This window comes from Spermophilus citellus (assembly GCF_964194105.1).
Source record: "Spermophilus citellus genome assembly, chromosome: 6".
NCBI classification, from domain to species: Eukaryota; Metazoa; Chordata; class Mammalia; order Rodentia; family Sciuridae; genus Spermophilus; species Spermophilus citellus.
The window spans coordinates 110,978,121-111,004,725 of NC_138187.1; the positions used below are offsets into that span (position 1 = coordinate 110,978,121).

The 26,605-nt window shown below is 47.3% G+C and overlaps 1 protein-coding gene across 9 annotated transcripts; it reads right to left on the bottom strand.

The window, feature by feature from the left end:
• Window positions 1-26,605, bottom strand: PSEN2 (presenilin 2). 9 transcript variants are annotated; one of them, XM_081297471.1, is made up of 13 exons: window positions 26,294-26,513; window positions 25,798-25,939; window positions 17,691-17,730; window positions 15,643-15,803; window positions 13,402-13,616; window positions 12,169-12,310; window positions 9,791-9,858; window positions 8,910-9,130; window positions 7,920-8,018; window positions 3,976-4,059; window positions 3,487-3,588; window positions 1,290-1,408; window positions 1-281 (listed from the first exon to the last, which is right to left on the bottom strand). In XM_081297471.1, the coding sequence occupies exons 4-13, from the start codon at window positions 15,781-15,783 to the stop codon at window positions 126-128; spliced, it is 1,347 nt and encodes a 448-aa protein (XP_081153597.1). In that variant the 5' UTR covers window positions 15,784-15,803; window positions 17,691-17,730; window positions 25,798-25,939; window positions 26,294-26,513; the 3' UTR covers window positions 1-125. The 9 variants fall into 9 exon arrangements, 8 of the variants coding, with proteins under 8 accessions (XP_081153597.1, XP_081153594.1, XP_081153598.1 ...); XM_081297468.1 differs by lacking the exons at window positions 17,691-17,730; window positions 26,294-26,513 and adding an exon at window positions 26,522-26,605; XM_081297472.1 differs by lacking the exon at window positions 17,691-17,730 and having other exon boundaries at window positions 3,487-3,585.

Below are 26,605 nucleotides of genomic sequence, written 5' to 3' on the forward strand. Positions count from 1 at the left end.
TTCTTTTTTTTTTTTTAAGGAAAGAAAAGTCTTAAAAATATATGGCACTAGAGTGTAAAACTATACAACTGCATCTGGTGAAGTTTTCCTACAGCTTCCAGCCTTGTGGCTGCATGTCCTCCCTGTCAGATGTAGAGCTGGTGGGAGGCCAAGGTGTCCATGAAAGGGCGCACCAGGTTGTCAGTGGAGAAGTAGAAGATGAGCCCAAAGGTGATGGAGATGGGGAGGGCGGGCAGCGCTTTCTTGAACACGGCGAGCAGCAGGAGGGTGAGACATAAACCCTGTAGGACATCAAATGAGTGGAATAGTGACTCCTCCAGCGTGGGCAGGTTAGAGTAGTGCTAGCCTAGTCCTGGGTTCAGATGTTTGAAGACTAGTGAGGCAACAGTGCTGGACACACCACTGTCTTCCCTGACGGTGCAACAGTTCTGCCAGGTGCAGAGGGTCAGGGTTCTCACTCCAGACAGGACACACTGCCTATCTTATTAACAAGTGGGCCAGAAAGTGGGCCTCCTGATTCCTGGTGGTGCTGTTCTACCAGGACCAGCTGCCTCCCTCATTTGGCTACAGCAGACATAGATGGCAGGAGGCCTCCCTTTAGAGAACTGACAGCCATGACTGAAATGCCAGTAGGACTCTCAGTGATTGACACCGAAGAAACCAAAGAGGCCATGTGACCCATCCCTGGGAAGCAAGCATGGAGATGGCCCTTTCTGTTTCTGCCCCAGGTGTCCAGGATGGGGACCGGGCATCTCCTTGGGGACAGCAGGATCCAGGTCAGACAGTGTGGCAGAAGGAAGGACTGGGATCTGTTATCCCATCCCTGACACATACGCTTGTAGGCAGAAAGAACCTCTTTCTCAAAAATAGAGCAACTTTAATCTTGTGCCTGGCCCCCTGGTACTCAACGTTTTCATCAAGGGGCAGGACATGGAGCAGGTATCTCTCAGAGACTCCACCCCATTTAATCTAAAAGGAAGATGACATGTAGGAGATCACCCCCTAGTATGTGCATCTGGCAACAAGGGCTTCCAGACTGCGCTGTATGGCTCAGGGTAATGGGGCCATTCTCAGTCCCAGGAGACCCGTGGGATTTAGAGTTTCATGGTGACCTAGTGGCATGGAGGGGAAATTACACAACTCTGGAATGAGAGAGGAGTTCTAACTATACTTCCCTGGTTTATTTTGTCCCCTGCCCCTGCCCTGCAAGATCCCCTCTCATTGCTTTTGCCCTTCAGAAAGAAGACAGCAGCTGGAAATTCCCCAAGGAACAAACCCAGTCTACTCACAATAAGGATAGCGACAAAACAGGCCAGTGTGGTGTTCCAGTCCCCGCTGCCTGTGGCCGCCGCCTTGCCTACCAGCACACTGTAGAAGATGAAGTCTCCCAGGCCAAGCTTCACACCCCCTGTGTGGGGAAGAGAAAGTGGCCCCATTTAGCTCTCAGAAGCCTCAACAGGAAGCAAGCTGAGACAGGAGGGCAGATGACACCTGTCAGGGAAACCCAGCTGCTCTGCCCAGCACAAGGGGACCAGAGGCCAGAGGCATCAGTGTCCCTGCCCAGCACAATCCAGTTCACTAGGCTTCTAGCAGCAGCCATGCAGACTGGGGTTGGGGTTAGGCTGCCTCAAAAAGTAGCCACCAGTTTCTCCAGTCTGTCAGGAATGCAGCTCTGATCATTAGATTTTCTTGTTTATAATTTCCTGACAGTCCCCCCGTCCCCCATTGTCAAGACAAAACCCATGTCTTCCTCAGCCTACCATGAGGTCTACTAGTGCTCCCTGCGGGCTCTGTAACATAGAGACATGGCGCTCCCTGAAGGCTTCAGGGCTTTCTTCTGAACCTTTACAAATGCTGCTGAAGAATCTGACTGGCCTGTTTGATGGGTTCCTGGGGGAAAAAGAGACTAAGTTCTTGGCATTTTCCAAGTAATAGGAGCCTCTTTGTAATTCATGAGCCCCTTAGGTCACACCTGAGTCTATAATGAAATGACTCAGGATGGGAGCTGTCACCACAAAGACCATCTGATCAGAGGATCAGAACTTAGGGCCTGACCTCTAGGAAGGGGATGGTAGCTGTAGATGGAGGTTTAGTTCCGAGGACAAGGATTCACTCCATCATGCCCCCATAAGAAATGCTAATAAAAGCTCTGGACACTGTAGCTTGGTGAACACATCCATGTGCCAGGCAAGTGACATGCTCTGTTCCACCAGGAGGGGACACAAAAGTGCCATGTTCAGGATCCTCCCAGACCTTGCCCCTCTATGTCTCTTCATTTGGCAAGCTCTGGTTTGCATCCCTTATAATAATATTATAAGTATAGTACTTTCCTGAATTCTGTGAGTTATTCTGGTGAGTTCTTGAACCTAAAGGGTCATGGGAATGCCTGAATTTGTAGCATTGGTCACAGGTACTTCCTGGGAGCAGAGTCTTTGTTATACTACAGCAGCTCCCTGTTCCAGCTCTGCCTGGCATGCAACCAAGGTCTATAGCTGCATATGGACCAAATGACTGCTTTAATCCCTTGGGAAAAGAGCTGCATCACTATGTCTCCAGGCCCATCCTCAAACTCTTCATGTCCAGCCACACTGGCCTCTGCCTGGGGAAGTTATTACCCCAACTCTCACAGTGGCCCAATGTAGTGGAAGTACTGTCACCTGCTGTGACCCACCTTTTGAGCCCAAGAGCCCATACCCATCTGCCTCCACACAAGACGTTAGGATGATGACCTACAAACCACCCAAGTATATGCTTCCAGAAAGAGGTCTCCACAGGCCACTACTCTGCTCCGCCAGTCATGTCAATCTCCCATACAGTTCAAATCCTCCTGAAGGCTCCCACTGCTCCCGAGATATAGATGACAACCCCCGCCTTGATCTTGAAGGCCCTTTGGGTCCCAGCCAGCCTCCCCACCTCATCTGCACTGCCAGTCTCTGTCCTGTCCTCACTTCCTCTAACTCAACATGCTGCTGTCTGCCTCAGGCTCCGATCCCTGGGAAATGCCCCCCTGTGCTCCCTCCCCTCTTCTAGTTACAGCTATGACTTACCCACAGGAGCTAAGCTCAGAAGTTACCCCCTTATGGAACTCTATGACCATCAGGAAACCTGCCTTCCATTTTCCTGGCACCCCATTGGTCTCCCTCAGTCCTTATTGGCTTTTAAAGTATGATTAGCACCTGTGCCCTGTTAGCCCCTGGGATCCACCATAGCAGGGCCTCACCTAGCACAGCATAGCACAGCACAGGTATACACAGTGGACGCTTGAAACACATCTGACAAATATACAGGTTAGCCTGCATGGAAAAGGCCCAGGGCCTGGCAATGAGAGAGACTTTCTTTGGCTTTGCAGTTTCTCCTTGATTTTCATAGATACCTTTGATGAATAAAGGGCTTCTTTTCTCATACCCTCCTCCACCCAGATTTCAGGGAGCCCCACCTCCACCCTGCCCACGGCTAGAGCAGACCATCTGAATACGGGCACCTTACTTTCCTCTTCTTCTTCCAGCTCCTCCCCTGGGTAGCCAGGCAGGTGGGGTTCAAAGACTTCAGGATATGAGGGCTCCCCAAAACTGTCATAGGAGTCTTCTTCTGTGTGCCCGTCATTGTCATGAGGTGGGGGTAAAGGAGAGAAACAAAAGCCAGTCAGAGGGTTCCCCAGGCCCTGGAAACAAAGTTCCAGAAAGCCCCCACCACCAGAACCAATGGCTGATCTCAGGGTTTTCTGCCCCTCCTCTGTCAGCCCCAACCATCAGAAATGAAGCAGAAGGGGCTGCAGCCCAGGATGGGTGGGCCAACCCTCGTTCAATCTCTGAGATGCCTGTGCCTACCTAGGGGGCTGGCTTTCAGATGACATCGCTCTGTACTCCTGAACTTTGATTCCTGGAAAGGCCAGGCCAGACCAGGCAGAGCTGGGTACAGGTATGGAGCTGCCCCCTAGTGATGAGAGGCTGTCAATCCCCCACCCCCATAACTTACCCATCTCCGGGTCGTAGGGAAGCTGGAGGGCTCCCTGAGAGGAGGGGTCCAGCTTTGCCATGCCCACTGTCCACACCATGGCGGCTAGGGGAAGGAGAAAAGGGTCACAGCTCAGGCAGTGCTGAGCAGTGGCTGCACCCACCTAGGGAGAAGTGAGTCAGTCTGTTCCTAGAAAAACTGCATGAGGCTCTCCAATCTCTGGGTATTTGTTCAGGCTCCACTATTAGAAGTTGCTGGGAGAGGGATACCAACTCACTGTCCAACTGTGGACAGACTATCATTTTTTGTCTTTTTTTTCCCCCTCCTCACAATAACATCAGTGAATAGTTTGGTAAAATAATTGTGCTGTTTTTAAAACTGTCTTAACAAAAACCATATAACATAAAATGTTAACATGTTAACTATTTCTAAATGTACAGTTTACATCACTGTGCAACGATCTTCAGGAGGCTTCCATCTTGCAAAACTGAAACTCTGTGTCCATTAAACATTTTCCCTTTACCCTCTCCTGCTGCTTGTAACTGCCAGTCATCCTACTGTCTCTGTGTTTGACTAATCTAGATACCTCCTATGAGAGGATCATACATGTTTGTCTTTATCATTCGTTTAATTATTGTGCAGAAAGCCCTCAAGGTTTATCCATGTTGTATCATGTGTCAAAATTTCCTTCCTTTTCCTTTTGCTCTTAGCAAAAACAATTAGATGAGGAAAAAAAAAATACAAGGCATCCAAGTTAGAAAAGAAAAAGCTAAATTATTCATGTTTTCAGACAACATGATTTTACATATAGCAAAACCTAATACTTCATCAAAAATGCTTGTAGAACTTATAAACAAATTCAGTCAAGTTGTAGGATGTAAAAATCAACATACAAAAAAAAAAAAACACACTGTAGCACTTTTACACACAAAAATTTAAGGTATTTTTTATACTGTAAAAAATTATTTAAAAAACTTTGGAATAAATTTAACCAAGGAAGTGAGATATCTCTACAATGAAAACTGTAAAACACTGATGAGAAAAATTATAGGGGACACCAAAAAATGGAAAGATATCCTGTGTTCATGGATAAAAAAAAAATCAAAATTGCTTTGAGTAGTATGGTCATTTAAACAATCTGTAGATTCAATATAATTCCCATCAGAATGCCAACAGCTTCCTTCCTTTACAGAAATAGAAAAAAAAAAAAAAAAAAAAAACCAAGCCAGGGTTTTTTGCACAGGTGATGTGCACCGATAGTCAGTCCCAGCTACTTGAGAGGCTGAGGCAAGAGGATCACCTGAACTTGTGCATTTGAGACCAGACTGTGCAACATAGTGAAATACCATGTCACCAAAATAATAATAAATAAATAAAAAGAAACAGAAAACAACAACAACAAAAAAAGTCTGGGACTACAGCACAGCAACACAGGTGGACCACAGGTCATTATATTAAGTGAAATAAGCCAGGGATAGAAAGATAAAATATCCAATGTTCTCACTCATTTATGGAAAGTATCAAGTCAATCTTGTAGAAGAATGGAATGGAATGGAGGTTATGTGAGACTGGGAAGAGCAGGGGGAAGAAGCGAAAGTTCATTAGCGGGCCAAACAGAGCGGGGAGACTGCTTTTGGTTCTTTTTTGGCATAGTAGGGTAACTACAGGTTAATAGTTCTCTATTACTCAGTTCTCTTGGGTACATACCCAGAAGAGGGACTGCTGGATCACGTGAGACTAACTAAATCGTGCTCTCTCCCTCTGGCCTGGACACTGTCCCCTGAACTTAACTACTCTGTGTCTGCAACTCTCCACTGGGAGGTCCAGCGAGTGCCTCACACTCAACATGCACCAGAGCAAACTTTCAGCACTCCTGCAACTGCTACCGGTCTGCTCCCTCTCAGCAGAGGTTTATCAGGTTCAAATCACTGACATCGTCCTTTACTCTCTTTGGCCCACCATACACACCCTACCCATCAACAACCCTCACCAACTCTGCTTCCAAAACATCTCCAGAAGCCTACTACAATTCGCTGCCTATACTGCTGCCCCCACTTCCAAAACCCATCCTCTCTCTCCTGGGTTGTTATTCAGTCCATTCAACCCTCAAAACTGGATCCTGCTTCTGCTCTTGTCCCTCCAACACTGTGTTCTCCAACACCAACCTGTGTGATCCTGTTAAAATATCAAGTCAGGTCAGCCCAAAACCTTTACATACTACTAATGAGTAAGAGCCAAAGTCCTCACTGTGGCCTTCAGGGGTTAGAGTGATCTGGACCCTCCTCTCTCCCCTTCATTATCTCTGCTCGAGCTACTCTGGTCTCTGGATGCTCCTTGAGCACCTGGCCCATGCCCATTTAGCACCTTTGCACTTGCTGCTGTCCCTCTGACCTGGGACGCTGGCCCCCAGATTTCCATACAGCACCCTCCTTTACCTAAGTCTAGTGTCTGATCAAATATCACCTGACCATCTTATGTAAAGGAGTATCACCCTATGCTCCTCAAATCCTTAGTCTCTTATCCTGCTTTTTCTACGGAGCACTCATTACCTCCTGACTTATGTTTTTATCTATTTTGTTCCTGTTCCTCTCCCTTCCTGGAATGTAAGCTCTAGTAGAGCAAGGACTTCATCTATCCACAGGTGACTCCCCAGAGCCCTGGAGCACTCAGCACTAGCACTGTCTCAGTCTTTCCATACATGGTCTCTGCTCTCCTTGGAAGATGCCTGGAATGTGTTTTCAGGCCATGCTGATGGTAATTCTCCATTACAAGCTTGGGTCCTCACATTCATGCCAAAATTATCTAGTACTGAAGTCATTCTATAAATTGTTTCTCAGGATACCCTGCAGGCCCCAGAAATTCATGCTTTTACTTAAACAAGCCCCACTGTGGGGAGCCACTCTGAATGACTCACGCCTTCCATCCTGAATCAAGAGGCTTTGACCATCACTACATAGTGATCTGGGCGTTGTCCCACTTCAGGAAGTTGAGGGTGTGTCTTCAGATGTAGACGACACCCCTTGATTTGAATTACACTCCCCTGATCCTTGTAACCCTGCCCCTTCTGTCTTTTGGATGGAAATTTCTAAGATAAGGGTCTCCCCAATAAAAGCCCACTTCCAAATGTGCTCTCTCTCGCCAGCCTCTCGTGACTTTCTCTTGCTCTCCCATTTGGGGAGCCTGAGGCTGATAGCGGAGAAGCCGTCCTAAAGCTTGTTTAAAGGTAAAGTGTGTGTCTGTGTTTTATTTGGTGTCCTTGGAAATTCACACGAGCGACCTTAAGTTCAGCTGCCTGTGAGGGTCGGGGGCAGCACCCCACCATCAATTGACAAGAGGTGGTCAAACCACAGGGATATAAGCTCCATGAGGCTCCAGGCCTGCTAGACCCTCAATGCTTAGCCATAAAGTAGGGACTTCATGAATACTAGGGACATTTGTTGAATGCACAGAAAAATACAAATTCCTAAACCCCAAGTCAAGGGAGATTCTATGTGCCTTTCCTTCAGAGATGACTAATTTCTGAGCCATGCTGCTGTCAAGGAAGCCCAGGGAGAAACAGGAGCTCCCTTCCCCCAGATCCCTACCCTGAAAAATCCTTCTCCAAAGTCTTTCCTCAGGAGCCTAAAAGGCTGAGGGGGTGGTTTCAGGGCTACAGAGGATCCTGAGAGCATGGCCCGCACCACCACTGAGTGATAAATGGGATGCAGTCACAGGGCTGACCCAGGCCCCCTCAGAGTTCCCCTTCCTGCTTTGACTTCCCATGATGCTTCTTGTGTGACAGCAAGATACAGCCCACTGTGGTCTTTGAAGGTGCACAGCTTCCTGGTATCACCAAGGCAGGATCCTCTCCTTCAGTCAGGGAAAGAGTGTCTGTCAACTCTGAAAGCCAAGGCCAAGTGCCCCTATCCCCACTTTAGGTTGCCTGCTGACTCCTTGGTCAAGCAGAGGTATGGGTGCCCACTTACATGAGTATATCAAGGCAGGAAATATGGGTTCATTCCTCTCCTGGGCAGTTTCCACCAGCATTCTCAGTGGCCCTTTAGGACATAACACAGCCACAAGATCTGGGAAAACAGACACGTCCTTGTCATGTTAAAAAATACATTTATTCCCAAGGAGCCCCAGAGAAGAGTCAGCTCTCTATCACCAGGATCCCCAGGGTAGAGCTGCCAGAATGTTCACTGCCACTGGGCTAGCTACCCAACCTCATCAATTTCTGGTCATATCTAGAATCTTGTACTGGCTGGATCCCAGAGCAGGGCCTAAAGCAGTAAACCAAACAAGAAGGAGCTGTGAACCTGAGACCCAGAGGACAGGCTTGGAAGTCTCACTTCTCTTGAGTCTCAAATTTCTTTTTCTTCTTTTTTTGCAGGGGGTACCAGGGATTGAACTCAGGGGCACTCAACCACTGAGCCACATTCCTAGCCCTATTTTGTATTTTATTTAGAGACAGGGTCTCACTGAGTTGCTTAGTGGCTCGCTGTTGCTGAGGCTGGCTTTGAACTCACGATCCTCCTGTCTCAGCCTCCTGAGCCATTACAGATGTGCACCACCATGCCTGGTTGAGTCTTAAATTTCTTGGCCTTAAAACGGGAATGTCAATATTGGCAATAATAATCATACTAATATTAATTAAACAACAGCTAGCATTTTGAGTAGTTAGGGTATTCAAGGTACTTTGGGTTATTCTTGGGAACAGAGCTTTTAGTGTGTCTAGTGCTTACAGTGGCATGCTCAATAATCATGAGAACAAGAATGAAAATAAGGTGTGTGGTGTCTACTGGTTAGAACAACATGCGTCCATGGGACCCCGATATTTTACAAAGAAGAGTTTCCTACAAGGCCTCCTCAGGGTGGGTCTGAGTGTTTTGACACCTGTCATTCTTCTGCAGTATTGAGAGTGTCTCAGTCCTAGGCATCACCCCCTGCCCACTGCCAGGCTCACCTCCACCTACCATACACAGAGATGGCACCCAGGATGACCCACGCAGACCACTCTGGGAGGTACTTGATGAATACCAAGGCCATGAGGGCACTGATCATGATGAGGTAGGCCTGCTGCAGCACCAGGGGGCCCTTCCAGTGGATGCACACCATGCCTACTGCCCCGAAGTTCCAGACAGTCAGGAAGAGGGTGGGGTAGTCCATGGCCACATTGTAGGTCTTGAGCACTTCTCTGCAGGACCAAGGTTGAGCCATGGGGTGGGAAACTCAGTGGAGATGTCACATCTGCACGGTTAACATCCTCTGTTCCTCAGCTATTAAGTCCCAATCTAGGTTTTGACAACCTGGGTCTTATTTACTATGTTCCCGTACCCCAGTTCCACTGGTCCTACAACCAAGCACTTAAAATATTTGTTTCTGGAATAGGATAGGGAATAAAGCAATGACTCATGCTTGGAATGGCTCATATAAACGTTCACTGGCACCACTTAGAAGATGCTCTGCTTTTGGAAAAAGCCCGGGGAAATGTTCTTTGTGTCCCTGGTGAGGCTAATAAACCAAATCAAAGGGTAGACAGTTTTTTTTCCCCCATAAATTATATAAGTATCCAGACCTAGCCCAAAATTGGAATGTAAAATTTGAGGGGCTTCTGTCCCTCTTGGTGGTAATAGAGAGCCGCTCCATGATGGTTTAAATCAGGAATCAGAAAGATGTGGCCCACACTGGAGCCCTACTCCTCTGTCAAGGTCTGTGCCAAGGCCTGGACTCTTAGAAGAGCTGATTCTGGGGAGAGCTGGAGCTCAAGAGCCACCTTTCCCTACCCAGGTCTTTCATATCCACTTATGCTGGGAGGGGTCCCCAGGGACCCTGCTGCTCACCAACTACCACTTACCCGAGGTAGATGTAAGTGAATAGGAACAGCAACATCAGAGAGGACATGATCAACCAGCCGTGGATGAACTAGACAAAAGAAATAGGAGGACCATGAAAAGAGATTCCCAAGCTCCCCAGACCACAAGCCCCCAGGCTGCTAGGACTGCTGCTTAGGCTGGGTGTCCTTTTTATATGGGCTACTTCATGAACGTGTGGGAAAGTGTCAGGTGGCCATCTTACAGAGAAGGAGGTCTTTCTTAGGTCACCCTGCAGTTGTCTGAGGGAGATGAGTCTCAGCCTTGTGCTCGTCACACTTCAGCACTAACTCTCTTAGTATCTCCTACTTGCTGAGTATCTCCTACTTGCCAGGCACTATTCTAGGCTCTGGAGAGAGATCCAATGAAGTCTCTGTTCATGAGTATATTCTAGGATGAAGGGAATTCAAATATCACATAAATGAATAGGCACAATATTAACAGGTAGTGGTAAGGGTTAAGGGAGAAAAAAAGATCAGTAGGAAAAGTGACAGAAGACTCACTGGGGTGTAATTTCAGCGTTAAGTGGTCAGGCAGGCCTATCTAAGGACTATTTAAAAAAAATTTTTTTTTTGTAGTCGTAGGTGGACATCATACCATTGTTTGTTTTTATGTGGTGCCGAGGATCAAACCCAGTGCCTCATACCTGCTAGGCAAGCACTCTGCCACTGAACTACAGCCCCAGCCCCTTGAGGTACTATTTTTGAAAGTCTCCTCCTACCCAAGGGTCTATAAATAGGTCTATCTTCTGTTGGCCCAGCATGGAGAGGTCAAAAACAAGGGTGGGCCTGATCCTAAACCAGATCCTCAGCTAGTCCTCAGTGGTACAGTGGTGTCACTTCCTTGCAGTCTCATCTCTGAGGACCAGCTCATCACTTAGCAGCTTGGTCCATCAGGACCCCAGCAGAGACCTGGTCTACCTGGTGGAAAGTGGCCACCAAGGCCCTGCTGCATGCCAGGTCAAGAGGGAACTTGTTCATACTCTTTATTGCAACTACCACCCGCCCACAGGGGTCACAATTATCTCCTGCTTGTCACATCTCCAAGAATACCTTACTGAAAGATAGTTAAGCCACTTCTTCGTGGTCTCTGGGCCTGGCCACCTGACATCTGCTGGCCATAACAGGGCCAGTATTCCATGCTCCCCACACTGTTTCTAGCTCATTGACCCACATGCCATATGTTCTGCTCCAAATGAGCAGCCCTCTACCTCTTCTCACCATTCCTGTGATCTTCCTGCCTCATTTACACAGACAACTGTTATTTATCCATAAGTTGCAGCTCAGGGGCATTTCCTGACAGTCCTTCCTGTGGCTCATGCCCATGTCACTCTCCCTGGGACTGCTCGGCTTCCTGCCTGCACCACCTGTCTCATCCCTGCAGACCCCAGTCTTTCTGCTTCTCCTCTCTCCAGGCTCCATGAACAGCAGCTGCCTAAATACGAAGCAATGGGCCAAGCTTGTATGCAGTTTTCAATTAGGTAATGCCTAGCTTAACTTCCTTTCAATCTTTATGGTTGTAAAGCCTTCAGCCTAAAACCAGTGTCTAAAAGCTTATAGCATCTTTGGAGACAGGAGCTACCCACAATTGGGGCCAGGCATGACTCAGCTACTCCAAGGGGCGGCTCAGTGGCTGCAGGTGGGTCCAACCCAAACAATTCCCAGAGCTGAAAGCCTCAGCATAGCATCTGATCATCCCTGTCCAAAAGGGAAATGGAAAAATAAAAATAAACCCAGAGGGGAAGTGTCAGGGTGAAGGAAACCTAAAATAGAACTTCAGGAGGAGAAACAAAACAAAATTACCTTCTGAATTGGAGAACCAACACTTGGAACATTAAAAAGAGGAACTCAGTAAGTGGAATAAAGTTTGTGTGTTTTTGTTTTGTATTTTTGGCAGTACTGGGATTGAACCTCTCCACTGAGCTATACCCCCACCCCTTTAAAAATTTTTGACACAGTGTCTTTCTAAGTTGCTGAGGCTGGCCTCAAACTTGTGATCCTTCTGCTTCAGCCTCCCAAACTGCTGGGACTATAGGTATGCATCACTGTACCCATGAAAGTTTAAAAAACAATAATTTTAGGTAATCCATGGTGAGAGACAGGAGTAGGGTGGGAAAGAATGCCCGAATCAGTCTATTTTCTAGAAAAGATAGGGCTCTAAAAGTTTTTTTAAAAAAGATTGTTGTGAGGGCTGGGGATGTAGCTCAGTGGTAGAGGATTTCCTAGCATCAAATCCTCTATGTTCAATTTCTAGTACCCCTCAAAAAATGTTACTGTACAGTGGGCCCCATTTGGCAGGTGCTATGGAGAGGAGAGGAGAGACAGGAGGAGGGAAAGACGGGCAGAGGATGTATGGGCCTCACCTTGTAGCAGCGGTACTTGTACAGCACTACCAGGAAGATGGTCATGACCACGATGACACTGATCATGATGAGGGTGTTCAGCACAGAGTTGAGGAGGCGCTGGCCCACTGAGGGAGTGTCCTCGGTGAAGGGAGTGTAGATGCTGGGAAGGCAACAGGCTGGTGGTCTTGGTTCCTGCCTGCTCTGTAACACCCCCAACCCTGAGCGATGCTCGGAGCCACTGTGGGTGCCTGGACATTCCCACACTGCTTCTGCACAGCCCTCATGACAGGAGTGCTTCCACCATCATGAGCAGTCCCTGACTGCTGGGTCCTTTGCCAGAATCCTGACCATGTACCTGTGGCTTGCAGCTTCATGTCTGGAGCAGAGGGAGCATGGACTAGATGACCGTATCAACACCTCTCCTTACCACCCAAATTAAATCCCCCCTGGAGGTGCTTCTCTCTGTCAGTCCTGGTCCATACAGATCCAATGGTGTCTCACATCCACACTTCTTCATCAGCTCCACCCAGACTAGGACTTATCCAGGGCTGTTCCCCCATCCCCACCCACTGGAGCCCTGGTGGGGCACAAGAACATGCTATTCCCAGCCTGGACTTCCTCTCAATGCTTTTCACCTGTGCTGCTCTGAGTCCCCAACAGGTATAAGCTTCCCGAGGGTGGTGCTTCGTTCCCTTTCTTTTAAAAACCCCAAATCAAACCCAAATAAGTTTCCAACTAAAAACCCCAGATGTTTAGAGAAGGCTCTGAATAGTGATGGGCACAGGGAAGTCAGAAGGGAAGATCCTGTTTATGCTGCAACATTTGCATGTATGTGTCAAGTTTACTGCCATCAACAAAGGGCCCTGCAAATCTTCCTCTCCAGGCTGGAAGCTCAGAAATCATCTGATCTAACACCATCAATTTATATCCAAGGGAACAGAGAGACTTGGGTTTTGGAACATAGAGCTCAGTGCTGTGTGGCCAGAGCTTGCCTTCTATGTTATTCACTTGCTTAATTCTCCAGGTAGCCCCATTATTAAACTCCGCCACAGAGAAGGAAGCCGAGAAGCACACCCAGGCAAGTCACTGCCAGGAGGCAATGGGTCGGGGTATGAACACAGGTACCCCTCTGTCCCTACTCTTCACTGGCATGCAGCTGCAGGTGCAGTGGCCAAGGGAAGCCACAACCACCCCAAACCCATCTCCACTCTATTGCCACTCCACCCCACGCTGCCCAGGCCCCCAACTCACAGCTGTCCATTCTTCTCTGTGTAGAAGCGCACGGACTTGATGGTAGCCACCACGACGATCATGCACAGTGTGACAGGCACAAACAGCATGATAACGTGCTTTGCCCCATATTTGAGGGTCAGCTCTTCCTCCAGGCCTGGTGGCCGTCCAGGGACCCCGCTGCAGTCATAGTGGTCAGGGTCCTCCTCGCAGTCCTCCTCGCTATCTTGGCTCCTCTGTGGGAAACCACATCTTGAGGACCATGGAGTGCCTGCCCCACATGATGAACTGGTGATGTAGGGCAGGGATTTTGAAATCAGAAATGAGAAGCTGAATGTTGTTTTCTAGGTATAAGCAGCAATTTAAGAGCTGTAATCGAGATGTGGGAGTGTTGCATTTTTAGGATGTATGAAAGATTTGGGAGGACAATAGTAAAGAAAAAATGGAGTTGGACTAACCAGCACAAATAAAGAGAGGGAGGCTGCCACTGCCACAGAAGAGCAGTCTCTGGTCCACAACTCAACAGCTAATGAATTTGGAACCCATCAAAAGATATTTTCCCTACCTAAGTACAGGGACTCAGGATGCCCCTCAATTCTGTTCAAATGGTCATACTGACCTGGGAGGAGACAGGCCAGGTGGTAGGAGGAAAAAAGATCAAACATTTTCCATCGATAAATCACTAATTAGAATAAGGAGCACATAGGGGGACTTTCTTCGGTTGTGAATAAGACTCTAGGAACTGATAGAGAAAGAAATTACCTTGAACTTTTGCCTCACAAAATCAAGAAGAAAACTTGTAGCTCTGAATTAGAAGAGCTGGGCTCTGGATAGGTGAGAGAGTTCAATTGAGCGAGCAGCAAGGAGGGAAGGATACCTGTCAGACACATACTGGCAGAAACTGGTTGGCAAGAATTAGTGTTTTGGAACTGTGGAATTAAGGGCCACTAGCTACCATGTTAATTAGGTTAACAGCAAAAGGACGAGATAAATGAAACCAAATCAGAAAAGGACAGTTGCTTCGTGTTGGTTCTTTGCAGAGAGAGTTCCAATTTAGTTGTTTATCTAAGGGAAGGAGAGCTGTTGAAGGACTGGAATGCAAACAAGTAAAATGCACAAAAACTCCAGGAGATAAAAGAAGAAAATAGCAAGAAAAGGTTGAGCAGTGACCTTGAGCTGGTGAGATTTCACTCAGAATTCAGGACAACAGGCTCTGTGCTCGTGAAAAATGTGGAGAAATTAGCTCAAATTTCAGCAAAGGGGATTAAAGCTGGCTGTAAGAAAAAAAGTGCACAAAGAAAGGTTTTTAACTACAATAATGAGCAAAACAGAGAAAGGGATTTAGGCAGATTCAGATGTTCTGCCTAATGAAAGGCAGATGGCACAGCTAAGTGATTCTCCCAAGTCTACCCCACTCCTGCCCTGGGGCTGCAGGTAAGATGACAGTACCTCCAGCTGGAGAGTCAATGGTGACTTAGGCAGATTCATCTCATGGATATCATGTCTGGCTGCACACCTATCCAAATAAGTTTCCCTCCTACCTTCCTAAAGCTTCAGTGTTACCTGTTCTAGCTTCCAAACTCACTCTCATGTTACCATGGAAACAGTGACCTGCACTAGAAAGGTAAATCTAAGGGGGCAGGGATGGAGGGCACCACCCAGGCCATTTCACAGCTGATTTTAGACTGTGTGGAGAGTCTACTTAGAAATCCCTCAAAGATGCAAGATCCACCATGGCGGACAATCTACTTCCTTGGCCAATTCTCAGATTTACTCCCTCCTCTCTCCAGTTGGGGAATGTCTGTTTTTCAATCATGTTAGCTTCTGTCTCTGTTAACACACATCTAAGATAAATTAACTTATAAGAGAAAAGGTTTATTTGTGCTTCCAGTTTCGGAGGTTCCAGTTCTTGATCAACTGACCCTATTCCCTTGGGCCTGAAGTGAGGAAGCACATTACAGCAGAAACACAGAGCAGGACAAAACAGGTCACCTCATGGCCAGGCCATGAAAGAGAAAAGGAAGAGGCTGGGGTCCCACTACTCCCTGCAAGAACACACCCCAGGAACCTGAAGACCTCCCACTAGGTTCCACCTCCTAAAGGTCCTCGCACCTCCCAGTAGAACCATCCTGGGGACTAAGCCCTTCACACACGGGACAGGGCTTCGGGGGACATTTCAAATACAAACTATACCAATCCATAGAGTTTAGGAACCCCAGGCTCCTGTTTTAAGTAAGACCTCCAACTGCTAGTGGGACCTACCCACTGGGCAGTGTTCTCTCCATCCTCCAGCCCCTGCCTGCCCTCCTGGCAGGAGCGCGGTGTAGGACTCTCGGCTGACATCAGGGATGTCCGCTCATTGCACACTTCTTCGTCGCTGTCAGAGGCCATGAATGTGAGCATGGCCCTGCCTCAGGAAGCACCTGGAAAAGGAGCACAGGGATCCTGTATCACTCTGTGAGGCAAAGTCAGTGAGGGCTAAGGTGGTGGATGGGACAGCCTGAAGACCCAGACACAGGTCCTCCCCATTATGAGACCTGTAATGTTAAATGACTGCTATAGAATAGGAGCTCCCAAGGGCTGCCTGAGGCTGCCGCTGCCAAGTGTGGGAATGCCTGAGGAGGCTTGTACCCCAGGGAATATAAAGATGAGTAAGAGATACTTTAGTGCTATCAACAAAAATCATCCAATGTGACAAATGGTATCATCCAGATGTTGGTCAAAAGGTAATACAAAGAAGGGCCTAGATCTCAAAGACCAGGAGTGTTTTCTAGAGAAGAGAGAAATTTTGCTGGAGACAAGATTTTCCAGGTGGGGCAGAGGACGCAAAGGGCAGAGGGCAGGTCAGATTGCGGTGGTGTGAAAGGTCCCCTATGCCATGTGGGGGAGGCCTCTGTCTCTTTAAGGACAGTCAAGACACATGACAGATCCGATCTGTGTTTATAAGTCCCCCAGTCTGGCCAGTGACTGCAAAGGGGAGAGGATAGTCCAGAAGGATGAGGTGGTAATCTGATGTAGGGACCTGATATGGAGAATAAAATAAAGGATGGGACCTAGGATGATTGCCACACTGGGCTAAGCTGGGAATGACAGGAGAAGCAAGGTTCAGAGGAAGGACTGAATTTGTTTCAGGAACCCATGGAGTATCTGTGGGTTAAAAAAGGGAGTTCACTGAGGGCCCATCTGAGTCTGAGGGTCTGGGTAGAAGAATCATGAACTAAGTAGTGGTAGCCACAGCCACAAGAGAAAGTGCACCCACACTAGCAAGTGTGTGGGTGGAAGGGCCACTATGGGTGGGACCCCAAGGAGCACCAATGCCAAAGAGACCACAGAGGAAGGAAGCCTGCCCCGAGGACTACTGTGTAGTTCCAAATGGAGTTCCAACACAGCAAAACCCCATGAAAACCAGTGCAGTGCCACATACACACACACATTTCAGGTCTGGGAAGGACACAGGACAACCCACTGGGGACATCTTGAACAGGGATATCTGTTGAGACACCAGTGACCTCCCACAGACTGTTGGGGCTGAACTTCTGCTGTGGGAAGGATGGTCAACCCCACTCTGCTGAAAGCTCATCTCCAGGCAAGTCACCCTGGAATTCATGGGATTTCCAGATGGTCCTTCCACCCAAACAGCCAGTGGCAGCGCCTGTGGCTGCCACTTTTTTTCTTTTTGAAGATAGCCATTGTGGCCTGGAGTATTCTCATAGGAACTTTAACTCCTTCCCAGTTATAGGCATGAAGCATGACCTGCCTCTGTTTACCTCCTGGCTCAAGCCTACTGCAAAGGCTCCTCATTAATCTCGCAGGGATTTTAGCCAATAAACCCCTCAGCCTCAGAAGATCTCATTGAGGGTCTATCAGAAAAACAGGAATAAGAACAGAAGAAAGAAAAGTAAGTTCCAGGACGGAGGTAATAAGGACCATGGCTGCTAAGTTAAGAAAAAGAAAATCTGTCAACCATTAGCATTGGATGGCTCAGGTTTCATGGAGTAAGAGAAACAGGAAGTGCGCCTCACAGGTTAGGAATATTTTGCCTGGCTGAGATGGAAGGAGGTGGTCATTCTAGAAAGTGGTAACCACTTAAGTGAATATATAAGATGGGACCTATCCTGACAATAGCAAGTACCTGGTAGAGTAGACCATTCCAGGGAGGGGCTGGGTGCCTTACCAAGGCAGGGGCTCTCACCCTTTCACTCGGAATCCCCCAAGACTAGGTTTAGCCCAAGGCCATAAGAGAGTATTATGACCCCAAGCCCTGACTGGGAACCAGTTTGAGGGGACAAAGCTTCACAGCCCCAACTCACCATGAGACCTGGGATAGTTCTTCCCTTTTAGTTGTTTCATCTATGAAAATGAGAGAAACTATCAGGTGGGTTCTAGAAGAAACTTTAAGGTTGTCCTCTCATTTGTGAGGCTTAGCCTCTCTAGATACACCCTAAATGAACACCTGCTTAGACTCAGGAGTTCCCCTTACATCCCCCCTCAAGAATTGGTGAATTCTCTTACTCAGAGAGAGCACCTAGTGCTAGAGCTGCAGCTCACTGGTAGAGCACTTGCCTGGCATGTACAAGGCCCTGGGTTCTGTCCCAGCACTGCAACAATATTAAAAGTGCGTGTGGGGGGGCACCTAAAACAAACAGCTGGTTGCATTTTCTCTAGCTAAATTATAACTTTCAAAATTGATGCCTTAGATGGGAGATGATGCTAGTGGCTCTTTTCATCCGTTGTTAGCATGTCATTTCTGTTTTGTTTGGGGTGTGAATTAATAAATTACAAACTCCCTCCTAGTGTTCTTCCCATGCCTCTAGGGTGCCTGTGATTCATCTTCATAGTGAATGGAGGAGCAGATCTGGAAGTCCTTGTATCTCAAACACCACAGAGTCAGCCCCTGAGGACCAGACAAGTTTGCTCTTCAGACCCCCTAGTGTAACAATGTTCAGAGGCTGCCTGTTCTAAGACTTGGAGATAATGCTCAAGAGAAATGGAAAGGTGCTTCTATGAAGGACAAAGGGAGCTAACAGAAAAGTGGGCTCAAAAAGGTAGGGCACCTAGGACCAAACAGGACTAAGTCCTTCCAATTTCCATTTCTCCATTCAGCTGCCAAGAGCTAAGATATTCCCTGGAAAGCACTTTGCCCAAGTTTCCCTGATATCTGAGGACACATTGGGGAGGGTAAGCTTAAAGAAAGGCTATGCTCATTCCATGTGACACTGCACTGAACAGAGAAGAACACTGTCCTCACCATCCATACTTGCTGACCAGCATATAGGTCTGCTCTCATCAGGACCTAACAGCTCTTTAGGAAGAAACATTTGAAAACCAAAAAATATGCTTTTGAGTCCACAAAGAAATTCATACATATAGCCTCCTCACCAGAAACAACTCTGTTAAAGCAGATTCCTTCCTTCATTTATTATTTTTTAAAACTCCCCTGATGCTATGCCAAAGAAAGTAGAGGGCCCAAGCTCCAGGCAGGCAGGGCAGGAGAGGTCTGGTGTTTAAAAGTGATTAGGGGAAAAGCTGGTTTTTATTGGTAAAGCATGGGCACAATGTGATCACAACCCTCCTAGCCTGCTCGGGGTGAGGGTGACAGGTAGGAGGCACCTCTCGTGATCTCCTACCACTTGAGGGACCAACAAAGCATTTAAGAAAGGCTGCCCTTTAAGATCACTATTTCTCAAAGGTGGTCATGGCCACTGAGGGGGCAGTGGTAGAATCTTAGTAGGCACTAAATGCAAGAACCCCAGAGTTAGGTGCCACTATTGCCTCCCATTTTACAGAAGAGGAAAGAGGTTTAAAAAGTGACTGTTCTTCTTCTTGCAGTACTAAGAGTTGAACCTAGGGCCTTGGGCAAACTAGGCAAGTGCTCTACCACTGGGCCACACAACCAATTTGGTCTGGAGATACAGCTCAGCAGTAGAGTGCTTGTGTGGCATGTGCAAGGCCCTGGGTTCCATTCCCAGCACCACAAGAAAATAAAAAGTGACTGATTCAAGCACGCTAGGACCCAGGGATTCTGTTCCTGGTTCTTCAACACTATTGCTAGGTTGTGTATTAAAAATGCAGATTCCAGCTGGGCACAGTGGTGCACACTTGTAATTCCAGTAGCTTGGGAGGCTGAGGCAGGAGGATCACAAATTCAAAGCCCAGCCTCAGCAACTTAGGATGACCCTAAGCAACTTAGCAATCCTGTGTCTCAAAATTAAAAAAATAAAAATAAAAAAGGGCTGAGAATATGGCTCAGTGGCTAAGTACCCCTGGGTTCAATCTCTAGTCCCCGCCCTCCCCCCCAAATGCAGATCTTGGAGCTCCATCCTAATGCCTGAGATTCTGCATTCTAGGATGGTTCCTGAGCAACTATGCCCATTAGACAGTCTCTAGGATGTTCTGGCTGTTTAATCATCAGGCTGGGCCTTGGCTCAGTAGGGCAAGTACACCTCCTCATCCACAACCTCCATGTCCTCACTGCTCAGCACTACTCCACTGCTGGATGAGGGAGTAAAAGAATGAACAGCCCTTTCCCCTAAACATGGAGGGCCTGATCAGAAAACAACTGGGGAGGCAAAGGAATGGAAGGTGCTCAGACTAGCATAGTGCTCACATCCAAAAAAGGCTCCAAATAGTGCCTGCTGTGGAAAAACTGGGTGTCAAACACCGCTGGGACATTTTGAACTGAAAAATCAAAAGCTATAAAGATATTCATATCTTGAGATTCTGAAATGCTACTTCTTGGAAAACAGCAAGATTCATGCAAAAAAACTGGGTGTTGCAGTTACTTAAGTGAATGAGACATCTGACCCTGTACTGAGACACAGTTGGCCTTCCTATCTGCAACTTGACTTTCTGTGGTTTCAGTTACCCATGATCAACTGTGGTCCAAAAACATTACATGGAAAATTCCTTTGTTTTAAATAAATTTTATTATAATATATTGCTATGATTGTTTTATATTATTATTAGTTAATCTCTATGCCTAACTTATAAGTTAAACTTTATCCTAGATGTGTATGTATAAAGAAAAAGCATAGTATATGGAAGATTTGGTACTATCTGAGGTTCCAGGCATCTTTTGGAGGTCTTGAGATGTATCCTCCATATGTAAGGGGGAGAGTAGCATATCCGTCTTATGGGGACTATTACAGAACCACTAAAAATCTTACTTCGAACAACATTTTAAAAAGCAATATGTTAAATTTAACAAAATATAAAATAATAATTTACAAAACTGCACATAATAATCTGAATTTTCTTTTAAAATGTGTATCTATGAAAGAATGGCAAGATATTACAAAATGTTAAAGGTGGTGATCTTTGGATTGGTGGGATTGTGGGTAATTTTAATTTTATATTTTCCTGCATTTCTCAAAGTTTTAAAAATAAAGATGGATGGCATCTGCAGTTTTTAAAAGCTATTAATTTTCTAAAGGAAAACACCAAGCAAGCATCAACACTTAGACAGGGTTTCCTCCACTCCTGCCCCTTTCTGAACCCCTTCCTTGGACTGGATTACCTGATTCCTGAAGAAAAACAGAGCAGCTGGGATATTTTCCTTTTGCTTCTCTTTTGAATTGCTAAGAGTCTGCTTTGCAAGGCTTCTAAGTCCAAGGCTTCTAAGTCCGCATTGAAGCCTGATGGAGCTGAAATCCTTGGAGGTAAAAATCGCCACCCAACAGTGTACAGATAAACAACCTCTTGCTGGATGTGTGTCCACATCAGAGTGACGCACAGAATTCCCGCTGGAGCCTGACTCACAGCCAGGTGGGGGTGGGGCTGGGCAATTCTCCAGTGCTGATGTCAAATCCTATCAGCGAGAGCAACCAGCTCTCTCAGCTTTCCAGTCTCCAACCCCCTGCTCCCTGTTCCCTCAGGGAAAATGCACAGTGGCTGATGGGGATAGAAAAAAGCCTGTGGCTGAAGGCAGCCATGAATTAGGAAGCAACAACATCCAAAGAAGCCACTGCTCATTTCCATTGAACAGCTGAATGGGATCAAAATACTGATGAGCCAAACCCAGGGAGTCTGACCCAGAGAAGTTTCCCAGCCGGCTGGTGTCAGCAGTTCCTGCAATTATTATGGAAACCCAGTGACCCAATTTCCTCTTTTCATTCCAGAGAAAAGCAAAGGTTTAACTTTAACATTCAAAGCCTATGGACTCAGGTAGGAAACAGGTTTTTTAAACGGGATAGCAAACCCCAGTGTCTCGTGAAAAATAATAGTAAACTGCAAGTTATTGCTCTTGCCACAAATATTGGGGCTACAGAGAAAGGTTTGGAGCCTGGACACCTGGTCCCCCGACCCCCTGCAGGGTCAAATGAATAATACCCTCTGGCAGTCAAAGACAGCAGCGCTGGTTTCCAGCAGGTCAAGTTCTGTGGTCACATGGCTACTTCACAGCACTCCCATGACTCCTGGAAAGCCCCCACGATCTTCCTCTAGACTACAGAAGGGTTTCCTAAGGTCAGATGACATGCTGAGAAATCCTGCCCACCTCTCTCACCACCCTGAGCACCTGAATATGTATTTGGCCCCAGCTGACTATTCATCTGTCCATCCTAGTTCATGACACACACAACTTAACTGGATGGTTCCCCCCAATAGTGGGAGGTGACCTCAGCCAGAGCTGGGGCCTGAGTCCCAGGGAGGACCCAAAGTACTGCCCACCCTTCCAGGTACACTTGCAAGGGCCTCCTGAACCCTGGCCCGGGCTCTAGATTAACCTCCACTGGCTCTTTTCTTTCTCAGAAATGCCTGGGGAAATTTTCCTTTCCTGCCTGGGAAAAGGGCAATTTGAAGGAAAGTGGCAGAGGGAGCCCCTTGCACACCAGCCTCAACTAGACCCAGAAAGGTATTTTTTGTTTGTTTTGTTTTAGTGAGAAGCAGCAAGCCAGTGGTCAAACACAGTCTCTTTGGAGGCTGACAGAGTTACCTACTTGTACTTATGTGATTTCAACCATATGCTCACTGGCTGTGTGGCCTAGGATGATTTAATTTGACAAGGTGTTTTCTGTGAAAAGCAGAAAAGGGATACATTGCAAGGTGATTGTGAAGACTAATGTGTAAAGTGTCTGGAGCACAGTGGGTATTCAATAAATTGAAGTTATAGTGAAGATGAAACAAAGGGGACAATGAGGGAGGATTATGGAAGCCTATTTATGTCCCTCTTGGAAAGTCAGGAATCTGCTAAGCCACCAGATACATGAACTGGCTACAAAGGCCAGGCCCTAGGGAGAGATCCTATTTCCATCCAGCCCCAGGCCCCTGCACTCTGGCAATGTGAATACTGTCTAAGGAAAGGTCGCTTCAATAGATGATGTTAAAGTGGGCAAGGACTTTAAAGGACACATAGTCAGCACCCTATTTTACGGTTAAGGAAACTGAAGTCCAGAGGGGCAGAAGAAATCAGTTAAAGTTCTATGTCCATGACCAAAAGTCACAGTTGTTTTTTTTTTTCCCCCTTTTTTGCAGTGCTGTGCCTCAAACCCAGACAAAAGCCACAGTTAAAAGCAGGTCTCCAAATTGCCCATGGAGGAGCCCTCATCTGCCCACTCAGCCCTGTGAAGCTCACGCACATAATGACCGGGGGGGGGGGGGGGGGGGGGTGTGTGCTGGTCAGGTAGCCCATACTGCACACCATATGGTCTCTCTGGGAGCATATTCATATTTACAAGGCCTGTGTCTTCGCTATGGGCAGAGATGTGTCCCCTAATCCTTCACTCTTAGATCATGCCACCTTAAAGCTCTCAGTAAAGTCCCTCCTGTTCCCCACACCCAACTCTAGCCCCCAGACCCTGTCTGTTCTCCCTCAGCTGCAGTCTATGTGGCCAGGTGAGGCCATAGAGGAGAAATGGCACTGCTTCTCTGGGCCAATTCAAAAGACCCGGAAAGGGAAAGTGTCCTTTAGTAAGACTGGTAAGAATAATAAGGACGTATTCATCAAGTCTGGTTTTCCAAGTAGTGTTAAGGCAGTTTCCTGTTACTATAACAAATATCTGAGATAATCAGCTTATAAAAAGAAATATAATACAGCATGGCAGGAACAGGTGGTAGAGCAAAACCATTCACCTCCTGGCAGCAAAGTAAAAAGACCCAAGAAGGAGCTGGGTCCTACAATCCCTTTCAAGGGCACACTCTCAATGACTTGAAGACCTCCCACTAGCCCCACCTCTTACTAAAGTTTCTATCTCCTCCCAAAAGTGCCACTCTCAGAACAAGTGTTAAGACATGGGGAACATATAGCTCCAAACGACAGCATTAGCATACTTAAAGAAGGGAAAATTATTAAGACATTATAACATTAATAGAAAAAAACAGGAGCCAAGCAAGGTGGTATATGCCTATAATCCCAGTAATGTGGGAGGCTGAGGCAGGAGAACCATAAATTCAACAGCCTGGGCAATTTAGCAAGACATCATCCCGAGATAATAAGTAAAAAAGGCCAGAGTTGTACTCAGAGGTAGAGTACCCCTGAGTTCAATCCCAGTAGCAAGAAGAAAAAAACAAAAACAAAAAAAAAAACAGGATACACAACTTCATTTTACACTTTCTATCTCTACTGTTTTAATAAGACAAATGTATACATATGCACCTGGAGTAGAGCACTGGAAGGAAATGCATGCTGAGAGTAGTTATCTCTGGGCTGATGGCTAGGAGATGACAAAACAAAAACTTACTGAATTTTTTTTTTTTTTAGAATGAAAATGTATTATTTTTATTTTTTAAAAAAAAGTCAGGAAGTTTCTGGCTATGGTTCAACAGAAAGGTGAGTACCCTTTACATTATTTTTCCCCTGCTCTAGAATTCTAGCAAAGATGAGTAATCATTCTCCCAGTCAATAAAGAGGATACAAAAAATGATCTTTCTTGCTGATGTTTACTCTTTCCTGAGGATTAACATGAAATTATCCTTTTCCCCAAACCCTTGCATGGTGGTGATACCATCTTCAAGCCTGGAGTACAACATTATACAAGGTATACAGGATCCAGACTGGGGAGGAGAGGGCCTCCTGGGCCAGCCCACCTCTAGGCCCCAATACCCCTCCCCCAGGAGCTACAGCTAGGAAACAGGTGGAAACACTTGCAGAAACATTTGTTGCCTTGTCAGTCCCCAGCAAGTCTCTCAAACTCAAAGCAACAGTTAAAAACACACACATGACTTACACACATAGCCTTGGTTTCTTTAAAAAAAAAAAAAAATTAATTTATTTATTTTTACTGGCTTCTCAGTAAATTGGTAATGGCCACCTGCACAGAGACCTCCTGGGCAGTAGCACAGAGACATAGTGGGTCTTGAATGTGGGAAGATGTCTGTGCAAAAAAGATAAAGACAAGATGGGCAGTTATGTTCAAATCCTGGTGCTCACAGGCACTCAAGTCTCGAGCTGCTTAACTCTCCAAACCTCAGCTTCCCCTTCTGTAAAAGAGCAATAATAACAACTACTTAAGTATTACTGAAGTTCTTAAGATAACCGATAACTATAGCACAAAATGGTTTTTTAATCGTATATGACCAACTCTTAAAACAAGATATGTTGTCATCCTTAACACCAATAACAAAGAGAAGCCAAGGAAGGTAAGTCTCTCATGTGGCAAATCATGCACACAGTGGAGCTGACAGCAACAGAAGAGAGGATGAGGAAAGGAGTAACAGGCATGATCCTCTGCTCCTGCCGTCAGGCACAGTGAACAGCAGCCTCAGGAACCAGGCATTCATTTCCCACATGCTAACATGTTGTACTGTAGACCTTATATACTGGCACCAAAGGTTACAGTCTTTCTCCAAATCTGAAACAGCATATCTGAAACAGCATCCGTTGCACCCTGCAACAACAGTCTTCACAGATACACAACCCTAACCCCTGTCTTGGAGACCAAATACATCAATTTGGATGGCCAGCTCTCAGTTGAATGAAGAAAGGAGGACCTTTCACCACCTAGGCTCAGAAAACAAATCAGCTGATTTAGTTTCTCAGGTTCCCATATGGCCACCTGCACAGAAAGGGGAACCTGAGGCTCACACACCTGCAGCAGCTTATCCAGAGTCTTTTATGACTGCCAAAAGTTTTGGCTGAAGCTTTGAGGGCTCAGGTGTCTACAGAAGGGACTATGTGGTCATCAGGGGCATCCGTATTAGAAAGGTGGAGTCTGTTCTGATCAAAATTATTCTGGGGACAGTCTTGGCTTCCCAGGCTGTCTATTTTGAGTTAAAACTGACTTGCAATTGTTCTGTATGGAATACTTTCAGTTCCTCCATCTGTAAAAAGGAATGCATTACTTCACTAACAGTTCATATCTTTAAGAGGGAATTCTTAAGCCATAGCTGAACCTTTCATCTAGCTAGCAAAAAGCTGAGGTTTGGGGAGCAGAAGTAGAGGCCAAGACACGAGGTTCTAAACTTGGCTGTGTTATATCCTACCTGGGCGACCTTGGGCAAAGTCACTTAGCTCTGTGGACTCAGCTTCTTCATCGGTAAAATTCGGAGTGGGGACAAGCTTCTGTTTTCGGATTCCTCCAGCTCAAAGGCTTGCTTCTGGGCGTCTCCCCACCGCTATAAATGCCTGATAAAACAGCCAAACACCGCTAGTAACCAAGGCCATCTTCAAGACCTGCGCCCTGCTCCTCATCCACTGGGGAAGACCCCCTCTACTCCTCTTCGCAAAGCAGTGACCGAATGGACTAGGCGCAAGCGAGGTCCCAGGCACGAGGGAAGAAGAAAATGCCTGACCAAGACCCACGTGCGCTGCCCCTTTAAGCACTCTGGCCCTTTAACAAATCGCACCGCGCCCACCCCCAGTGGGGGCTCTGGCGGCCGGAGGGTGCGGGGAGCGGGCTCAGAGAGCGCCGGGACGAGGCCAGAGGCCTCGGTCGTCGCCGCGCTCTTTCCACGCCCCAGTTCCGGGTTGGCCCCTCACCGCCGCTTCCCTGGCGCCCTCCCTTTCGCCCCCGCGCTGGCCGCAGAGGCCGCGAGCTCGGTGCATTCAGGGGCCTCGGCCCCGGAGCAAGGGAAGGGGCCGCGACCGCCGTGACTGGGGCACGAGGAGGGCAGGGCCGGGCCCTCAAGTCCCAGGTCCACCCCCGGCCTCCAGCGCCGCGGGCTCGAGCCTTGGGCTGCGCGCCCTCAGCCCCGCCCGCTCTCTCACCTGCTCCGCCGTTGCGCCCCAGAAGAGTTCAGGCCGCTGGCGGAGAGCCCGGCTGGCCCGGGCACTGGCGCAGGCCCCGCCCAC